This window comes from Parasteatoda tepidariorum, chromosome 1 (assembly GCF_043381705.1).
Source record: "Parasteatoda tepidariorum isolate YZ-2023 chromosome 1, CAS_Ptep_4.0, whole genome shotgun sequence".
Taxonomy (NCBI): Eukaryota; Metazoa; Arthropoda; class Arachnida; order Araneae; family Theridiidae; genus Parasteatoda; species Parasteatoda tepidariorum.
Genome location: NC_092204.1, coordinates 77,347,292 through 77,357,035, shown reverse-complemented (window position 1 = coordinate 77,357,035; position 9,744 = coordinate 77,347,292). Strand labels below are relative to the sequence as shown.

The following is a 9,744-nucleotide window of genomic DNA, read 5'->3' as shown; positions in this document are numbered from 1 at the left end:
CATTAGATTAAGCGTTATTAGGGTGTTTCGTTTATTTTTGTGCACTACCTTATACTAGAATTTAGACGCTCTTATTCCGTAGATAAATTTGTCCACCCTTTCTGTAATATTTTTAAAATGTTCTTTTTTTTTAAATTTTTAATTAAGTTGCTAAGATTTGACAACTATTTTTCGTACCATCCCATACGATTTTATTTCTGGTACCTAGCTGACAAAAGTCCTTATGTATTTAAAGTTAATATCTGAGGTAGTTCGCGAAAAACGCAATATTTTGTGCATAAATTATTGTTTTTTATTTAATGGTGGCCGTACACGTTTAAAATGTGATTATCAATCTAAGCTCCCAAATAATTGTTTTTATAAATTTTTGCACTGTTGTTATTTTGGTACAGAATTTTCAGCTAAACATAATCGAAGGATATGCCCACCTTAAACTGGTATACGTCTATTAGATATGTATATTAATGTTGAAAACTTTCTGGGCCATTTAATGCTTTAAAAACTTTCTGGGCCATTTAATGCTATAACTTCTGAAAGGACATCTTTTTTATGTGGGGGCCTAAATGTTTGAAATGCTTTTGGATAATTTATGTGTTTTCTAGTTAAATATAAAATAATAAACACATCTATACGAAGGCAATTGAAATTGGACGAAAGGGCAATTATCTGTAAAGTAATATGAAATGTATTGTGAATCTTCATAGAGTCCTTCAAAATAATTCGCAAGTGTTCGTGTCAGTTAATGAAGTTAGGGAGCATTTCAAGTATTACGAAACAAGGGAAGACGAATGTACAGGTTATGACATAATTTATGAGCCATTCAAGATTTGTTAGCGATTAACAATGCAAATTTCAGTCTAGATTAAACAAAGGATTCAAACGTCTGTTGTAATCAAAGGGCAAATTAAAAGAGAAATAGAATTTGTGTGGCAGAGAAATCATAGGAAGTATTTTACAGTCGGTATATTCAGGATTATTTCATTCCTAGAAATATTTCAGCTTTATTTGGGATGATTAACCGTGATTTTAAATGGGTGATGGGCAATAGTTCGATAATTAAAAAAATGTATGTATTAAAACAATGTATAGCATAAATAAGACCGTTTTTTCTTAAACCCCCCCCCCCTCTAATTGAGCGATTTTCTCGGGCTTTCATAAATTAAGGGGCTAATGCAGTAAAAGTCCGTTTCAACGACAACCCATAGTAGCAGATGGAATTATCGTAATAGAGAGTTCGTCGTTATAAGCAAACACATACATTTAAGATAAATAAGTAATAAAGAAAACTGTAGTGTTAAGTTGGAATTAGGATAAACTCCTCTCGCCACAAAGTCTAGGGCCGTCTGCTGCTGTAGAAAACAAGAAATGGCGCATTTCAAAGAAGGAAGCTTCTTTCTCCCCCGATTCCCTTTCTATCGTCAACATGAGCCAAAACCTGTCTTAAATGATACCTGACTCCTACCTACAACACCCCTACCTGAAATGATTAAACCTGGTAACCACAGTCACCGCTACTGCTCCAGACGAATGACGAGGGGAGTTCTTTCCATAGACAGAATATAATTGGCCCACAAAAGACACATCCATTTGAAGTGTGATTCAAAATTCCTGAAAATAAATAACGATTTTTTTCATTTGCGATTAAGAAGATGACTTGGTCCGTGGTCACTAACACAAGTTTGCTTTCTTAGCTCAACGGATTAAGATTATAAGACAAAAATAAGGTGTTTTCAATTTTTTTTTCACTTTTTAATTCCAAGAGCTTTTATTTTGAAATCAGTCAGTCCTCTGCTGTATCTTTGATACACAATGTGTTAAGAATGAAATGCGATTGTTTAAATCATTTGTTTTAAGTAGGCAGAAAAAAATCGACTCAAAACTACCTAGAAATGAATGTCTGAACGTATCGATTACCCTTCTAATTTATTACAGATAATAAGTAAAAGTAATCTTATATTACTATATAAGATATGATTACCAGAGAAAATGATTACTTGAAATCGCAATAAAATTGTCGCACGTAGTCAGGATTACAAGTACTTATGATAAACAGATATTCATTAACTAGAAATAAGACATAAATTTTTAATAATTAAAAGTAATTAAACTTAAAATATAATATATAATATATAAATATGTTTTTGCAGAACAGTACTTCATCAGGGGACACACTGTCTGCAACCACACAGGAGCCTTTCTGTTGTTAGTATACTGTTCTGCAAACACAGATTCATTTATCATATTTTATGTTTAATTATTTTTAATTATTAAGAATTTATGTCTTATTTCTAGTTTATATTATACAAATTTAGTTTCAGCTGCCTTGTGCGCTTTTCCAATTTGAATTAATAAAGTAAAGTTTCAGTGTGTTTATTTTCCTCTTAGTTATCATTATTGACCTAGTAAATTGTATTGATTTTGTGATTGGATAACAGATATTTATCTAACTATTAAAATTAAGTGAAAAAATAAATGAGAGGATCAGTGCTTCGATGAATAAATAAATCAGCAGGTCAACAAATCCGCAAATCAATAAATCAGCTATTTAATAAATCAACGAATGAGCGAAACAATGAATCAGTTAATCAATGAATGAGTGAAATAATGAATCAGTGAATCAATGAATATTAACGAATCCACGAATCAGGTATTTAAGGAGTCAATAAATCATAACATTAACGAAAAAAAGTAAATGAAAGAACTTAAAGTTATGAAATAATCGTCTGGCATTGATTCTCTGAATCATCAATTCCTTTTTCCGTTTATTTTAGGATTTAATGATTTCTTGAATTTTTTTTTTTGTGATTTTGAATCGCTCATTCATGATTTGCCAACTTATTGTTTTTCTGTTCTTTGATAAGATCATTAAGTTGTTATAGAATCAAAAGAACAAATGAGTTATAATTGTATCTAAGTGAATCATATCCAAATAATTAATCAATCAATTAACTAATAAACCAGCATATCTTCCTTTATTCGGAGATTTATTAATTCAATGATTCCTTTATTTACTCGCACACTGATTCGCTAATTTATTGATTCTCTATTCTTTGGTCTCCTGACACGCTTATTCTCTTTTTCTCCTTAGTTAACCTACTAATTTACTGAATGATTGATTCATTCCTTCGATACGTTATTAATTTTTCATCCGTTGATTCACTAACTTTATTTATTAATTGACAATTTTACAAAGTTTCCATAATTTTAATTTTTTAGAATTCAATTTTGATTTCTTTTCATTTTTTAATTTAAATTGTTTACTTCATTTATTGGAAAAAATTTACTAAAAATGTCATTATATTTACTCTACATTTGAACTAAATTCTTTTATTTTTATTAAAAAAAATAAATTTAAAATTTATTATTCTCAATAAAAATGCAAAAAAATAATTCATAGATTGAATAATTAGACCTCAGTGCAGAATATCTGAGCACATCTACACTGATTTTCTTTAAATATAAATTTTAATTTCATTTGTAAAAGAAGTTTGATGAAGATTAAAAAAAATGGAAACAAAAACAGATTTTAGTTATTTGATATATATATATAAATTTTATTCTAATTTGATTTTTTTTTAAATAGTAAATTATGTTAACTAGTTGAATAATGAACTACGTTAACCCATGCCTTAGAACTTTTATTATAATATTAATGTTTTTATTATTATTTTAATCAGTAAAATGCAGCTTTTTGAATTTCCAGATAATGTCTGATACGGAATCTGAAGCGGAAGACTCTGAAGTTTTTGATTTGGAAGATTCCGAATCGGCTCTATTATTTTCAAATAAAAGGCCTAGTCCAGCAATTGTTTACATCTTTTCAATATATATTACGGACAATCTTCGTCAATATTTTGCATTCGCATTACTAATAGGCAATTTTATAGTTCTGAATCTTGGAGTGACTTTCATGTTGCTCAGCTGGTATGTTAGCCATTCTTTATCTGGGCAAATAATTTTCATAAGTGGTTATTACAGTGCTCAAGCAGTACCAGCCATGCTCATTTTGTCAGGATTCAGCATGATAGTTGCAAGTTTACTTGGTTTGAAATCAGCTATAGATGGACGTCATATAGATGACCAGGAATCAGCAAAGTCAGCATCTTTGTTTTTCTTAATATATTGGAGTGCGGGATTAATTATTGTAGGTATTATTTTCCTGTCAGCTATTGTATGCTTTTCTCAAATTAGATTGCTTCCCGATGCTATTAGCCAGGGTTTACGAGATGGCATGGAAAAGTATCCGAAAAATCCTAAAGTGAAGATTTCCATGGATTATTTGCAAATGTCTTATCAATGCTGTGGCGAATCAGGTTACAAAGACTGGTATAATATCTCCTGGGTTGATTTTAAATATCTGGATATTTCTTCTGATCCAAACATGCCACGGTATGAATAAGCACATCTTGAATTTTTAAATTTTTTTCAGTTCAGTTCCACATTAAGCTTTAACCGTATCCTCTAGTTCCTTCAAAGTGAATGTTAATTGATGGATCATAAATAACATTTTCGTATAAACATCACTACACGATCAAACATCATAATACGTATAAACATCAATTCGTCTTGAGCGCTGTTCACAATGTTAAGAGATCGCTATACCTCGGACGAAATCGTTCATGACAAATTCTATTTTCTTCTCCCTAAATTCAAAATTTAAAGTATAGGGAAAAGCGAGTTCATTTGCTATTTAGAAATAAAGGGAAAAAAACGTTACACGGTTTTCTTTCTGTTTATCTTTACTCACCTTTCACTATACTTTAAATTTTAATTTATCAAAGGAGACGAAAAAGAAATTGTCATGATGCATTTTACCCCTGGGATAGTATCCTCTTAACGTGTACACTACTAGTGATCGCTCAATAATTTTAAATCGGTGAATTTTATGTAGAGGAGTATAATAATTTATAACAATGGAGCTTTTAGGGTGATAATAATTGATCCATATGAGATAAAAAATAAAATTTTCAAAAACTACCTAGTTTAACCATTTTGTGCAGATATTTACTGCCGATATTAGGATTTAGCTTATGACAAGTTTGATTTGCTTGCTATTACTGGCTATATAATGAATTGGATACCCGCAAGTGACGTAGCAGTGGTATCTCGATCATAATTGGTTGTTGAAACGTAGCATTTGTTTACTTTAGCAACTGTTCTTTTCATTCTATTTCGAGTAAGCCAAGCCCGTAAAATATCAATTTTCTTAAGTGACACATTCTAAATTCTTTCCCAAAGATTTAATTCTTTCACTATATATTTACGCACAGACTTAACACAAAGACAGGCACGAAGTCATGTGGAACATAAACAAACTAATTATGCATCGAAGATGCCAGGTACACAAAGCGAAAATATATCACAGTTACGATAAAATACATTAACAAATAATGAATTGAAGTTAAATAAAAGAAGTAGACGAGAAAGAATTATATTTCAACTAATTCGATATGTGATACTGCTCAGTATTTAATTAACTTATCGTTAATTAACATTCTAACTTATGTAGAGAAACTTACCTGAACGTTAATACGCTATTTTGTTGATAAAAATCAGCTGGCACTGACGTCATAGGTCACATGTGTGAGCATGGGAGATCTTCTACTTGAAGTGCAAGTACCTAATTGCCAAATTCAACAAAAATCATCGAAGTTTCGAGACATCGATGCTTCTGATGACCTCCTGAAAGGTAATTTTGAATTTACCGACTGTTTTGGAAAACTTTGTCTTTATTGATTCACAAGAATGACAAGGTTTGAGATTAGGAAAATACGGTGGAATCGACAATCGATATGCTCTCAGAAATGCTGCATTTTGAAATTTTCACTAAAAATGAGCGAAAATAATTGGTGATCGAATTGAGCTGCAGGTGGCGCTTTTTGTCTTGATTCTTAAACTGATTAAACTTTTTCAACTTCGAATACTATATGGATCTTAAAACAGCATTAAGCATACTGCTTAAAGTAAACTTCGTGGAAATTTTAAAATATGCTTTTGATAATCTAAATACGAAAAGTATTATGAGCGGGGAAAGCATAGCAATGTTATAGTGGTAGTATGGGATATCTTCTTTGAAACAAAACTTTCATAATCAGCTGCATTGTTAATAATAATTATAAGTTGGATTATTTACGAGACATTTGAAGAACCATCTTAAAAATACGCATGTTTTGTTTGCTTTTATAATTTGTAGATTTTATTTTAGCCTTTTTTCCTTAGCATGATGAAAGGGTTGAAATATTATGGAAAAGATGTGCCATTTAGTTGCTGCAAGAAAGCCATAACTCGACCATGTGTTGATACAAGAATAGAAGACAAAAGATACAACTCTAAATACCGCTTTCCAACGGACTTGACAGTAAACGCAATAGGATGCAGTGAAATTGTTTCTAAAGTACTGGCAAATATGATGAAAGGAGTTGGAATTTTTGTCTTCTTATGTATTTTTATTTGGGTAAGATTACCCAATAAATTATATTTAATATATACTTTTTCATTAATTTATCTTGGCATTTTCTTAAAGCATACAAGGATTAAAGTCGAGAGTAAAAAAATCTTTAACGAAATTTGTTTTATTTATTTTTTAAAAAATGTTTTTCACCTTTTGCTCGATGGTAAAAACTACATGTTTTGTTTTTTGTACTGCCTCCATAACGTAAAAAACCCCTATTCCCTATTACCGAAAAACAGAATTTTGCAGGAAGATATTTTTAAAATCGAATATGACCTTAAATTGGAATTAACGCCAGTATAAAATTCAACATAACTCATTGTTGAGATTTTAGATGCAATAAAAAGGTGTATTTCTTAAGACAGATTCAAAAACGCTTCAAAAAAGAATTTAGAGAAAATAGGTGGAGTTACTTACACTTTGTTCAGACATATTAGATACGTCTGTATTATTTAAACATACAAAACACTTAGAAACATTGACTTTATTTATCTCATCAATTTTTAGGATTGAATAGTTCCTCGAACTATTTACGCCATTGGTATCGAATTGCTATTCTTCCTTCTTTATGTTCTCCACCTTTTGATCGACAAATACTTGTTCTAGACGTGAATTCTGATCTCACTTCTTCGATTCCTTTAAAAAATCCTCTGGTGTCATGTCTTTTATGTACCTTCCATCTCTTCGTATTATTTTTTTGTTGTTGAAAGAGTTATTTAGTTTCGTTTCTTTTCTTCTGGTAGAAATCCGCCTAATGCTTTGTCTTCCTCGGAGGCATCTTCACTCTAGCCTTATTTATTTTCTGTATAACGATCTCGCAGCCTTCGTCAAACCACTCTGATTTTTTTATTATCGTTTTGTTTTTCTCCCTGTGTCTCTTCTACTGTATTTCCAATCACCTTCTGCATTTTCCCGACACCAATACCCGATGCTTCCAGTTCTCAAATTCTTATTACTTAATTCGATTCTTCCATAGATTGCAAGTCTTCGTCTAGATTTTATTTTGGTCACAAAATGATCGAAGTCAACATGCGCTATGCTACTTGATCTTATATCAGGTATATCCGGCCTTTGTTTAAAATCTTTTAAAACGCGATCTATTTAGTTTCCCGCTTATCTATTAGATGATTTTCATGTTGTCTTATGTATTCTTTTATGAGGAAAAATGTGATACTTATTGTCATATTGTTGCCGTTCGCAAAGTCAAGAAGTTTTTTTGCCATTATAGTTTGACTCCTTATGTCGGCTTTCCTTTGGTTTAAAATAGTCCCTGCTTCCAATTTCGGTATTAAAATATCTGATGATTATAATAAATCTTGGAGTTTTGTTCTTGGTTATCTCAAGCTATTTTAAGAAAATTGTTCTTCTCTGCATTTCTCTGTTGGAGCAAAAGCACAAATGAAAGGGGTATTAAATTTCTCGTCTTTTATTCTGAAGAAGAAAATTCTTTTTGGTGATAGATATTGCTCTTTTATTGTTGCAATTGGCATTGCAACTCGAGAAGTAGAATACGTGATAAGGCCCAACCATGTGATTTAAATCAGACTTAATTTGATATTTGTAAGCAACGCCACGCATGTTTGCTGAACTTGATTGACTTCTGAATCGACGAATGCCACGATTTACTAATGATGACGTAGCTTTCTGGTATCTAATTAAAATGCAACGTATTTTATCACTAATTCAAATATGGATTAATTTACGACATAAGCAGACTAACAGACGCAAAATTTAGAAGAGAAACACAATAAAGAAATGTGAAATTTTATAGAAATATGTTTGCAAGTGGACTAAAAAGAAGAAAATTTTTTTCTTTTTTGTTTGATTTAAAACTAAAAATATAGGGAAGCATTACTTTCATAATAAACTTATGCCAGCACTGAAAATCAATCGCTTCTTTCGAAAGTGATGCGTCCAGCGTTTTAGTTCAGAAAAAATTAAAATTATTATATTTTTCTGGCTACTAGATAAATGAATGTTTTTATATTTTCATTTTATTTTATTTTAAGGTATTAAATAGTAAGTAACATATAAATCAAATTAAAAAAATGAAACATACAGTAACTAAATTTGCCCTTTTGTTGTGTGATAATATAATATTGCTTTTTTAACTGTACCGTTTTTCTCAATAATATTTGTTAAATAAAAATGCGTTAAAATATTTGCATCTACTTTGTTCGTGAAATTTCTGCGATGTTATCTCAACTGACGAAGGAGGAGGGTCAATTGTTTGCTTTTAAAAATTTGCAATAACAGTTTTTTTCCCTATTCTTTTAGTATAAATGATAAATATCACCTCGATCAATTAAATCGAACTGGAGGTTTTGAAAAGTATTCTTTACATCGAGATTGTAATTTTTACGAAATTACACCTGCATTTTGTGAATTTTACGTACGCACCTTTTTATTTAAAAAATAATAAATTTTTTGATGTATTTTAAGAATTTTATATTTCAATTCTTCTTCTTTTACGTTATCTTTTACGTTATCTTTTATTACAGCTTATAATGGTTATTATTACAAGGTACTTGCATACGTCAACACAGCAGATTCAAAAGGGCAATACCCCTGTTGGCTATTTATTTCCTTTCTCGAAAGCAAAGAGCGAAGCAGTTTCAAGTGAAGAAGAAGGGTTTGATAAAGATGAAGAAAATGGCTTCGATTCCGATTAATTATTACGAAGAAGTTTTCGATTTTAATATGCATTATCAGAATAAAATTTCAACGCACTCCTCGAGTCTGGAAATATTAACATTATATATGTTACCGGCAAAGTATGAATCGCCGGCATTCTACTGAATGCTTAGGCAATGTATATAATGCCGGATGTTTTTAGACAAGGTATGATATATGAGAAGTATTGCATACTTTCCCTATGCATTGTATATAATACCTAGGCATTCTATAGAATGACAAATGCTATTTAGGCAAAGTATGAAAAAAACGTCTTGATGAGGTTTTTATGTAAATGGTGTGCATTTCTCAAAAACAAAAATGTTATTCTGAAAAAATAATGAGAGTGTCATTAAAATTTTTTTATTCAAAGTCCGTAAAGAAAAATGAAAGCTGTACAAAACATAATTTATGCCTTTCTAATTAAGGGAAACAAAATTTTCATACAAAAAAATAAGAAATTAACCTACTTGTTGCAACATGACAGGATTGAATGACATTTTGAATTACATTACGAAACGAATCGGAGATGCATTTAATACTTTGCCGATTTCTCATTTGGCATTCTATAGAATGCCTAGGAAATGTGTGAAATATAAATCGTAGTGGTAGATGGATCA

General features: G+C 30.5%; 1 protein-coding gene across 1 annotated transcript; it reads left to right on the top strand.

Moving 5' to 3' along the window:
- Positions 1 to 3,706: 3,706 nt before the first annotated feature.
- On the top strand, positions 3,707 to 9,167 carry LOC107453007 (photoreceptor outer segment membrane glycoprotein 2-like). The gene is made up of 3 exons (XM_016069662.3): positions 3,707 to 4,389; positions 6,220 to 6,454; positions 8,953 to 9,167. Exons 1-3 carry the CDS (start codon positions 3,707 to 3,709, stop codon positions 9,121 to 9,123), a joined length of 1,089 nt encoding a protein of 362 aa, XP_015925148.1. The 3' UTR covers positions 9,124 to 9,167.
- Positions 9,168 to 9,744: the final 577 nt, after the last annotated feature.

Bases quoted from the DNA above. Each gene is read 5' to 3' on its own strand.
- LOC107453007 (XM_016069662.3), top strand. From the start codon at position 3,707: ATGTCTGATACGGAATCTGAAGCGGAAGACTCTGAAGTTTTTGATTTG. The intron at 4,390-6,219 runs GTATGAATAAGC...TTTTTTCCTTAG, and splicing joins TCTGATCCAAACATGCCACG to CATGATGAAAGGGTTGAAAT. The intron at 6,455-8,952 runs GTAAGATTACCC...CTTTTATTACAG, and splicing joins TCTTATGTATTTTTATTTGG to CTTATAATGGTTATTATTAC.